At 65.5% G+C, this 206-nt stretch overlaps 1 protein-coding gene across 1 annotated transcript; it reads right to left on the bottom strand.

Moving 5' to 3' along the window:
* Nucleotides 1–3: 3 nt before the first annotated feature.
* On the bottom strand, nt 4–202 carry LOC108804337 (ephrin type-B receptor 4-like; the record flags this gene model as incomplete). The annotated part of the gene is made up of 1 exon (XM_018576041.1): nt 4–202. A coding segment is annotated over one exon (199 nt), but the record flags the coding sequence as incomplete, so codon positions are not given.
* Nucleotides 203–206: the final 4 nt, after the last annotated feature.

Raw genomic sequence — 206 nt, 5'->3', positions numbered from 1 at the left:
TGTGATCCGACACGCCGTTCAAGGCCAGGACCCGGAAGGCGTAGGTAACTCGGGGGCGGAGCGCCGACACTCGGATCCTGCGCTCCGTTAACTTTTGTGGGCGGGGCAGGAAGGACAGGCGGCTGCAAGTGATGCAGGGGACCCCACTAGCGCACTCCAAGCACTGCACCTCATAGTACAGGTCCAGCCGGCCGCCGGCGTCGAGG

This window comes from Nanorana parkeri, unplaced genomic scaffold, assembly GCF_000935625.1.
Source record: "Nanorana parkeri isolate BGI_ZX_2015 unplaced genomic scaffold, ASM93562v1 scaffold24325, whole genome shotgun sequence".
In the NCBI taxonomy this organism is placed as follows: Eukaryota; Metazoa; Chordata; class Amphibia; order Anura; family Dicroglossidae; genus Nanorana; species Nanorana parkeri.
This window is presented reverse-complemented; position numbering and strand designations above follow the sequence as displayed.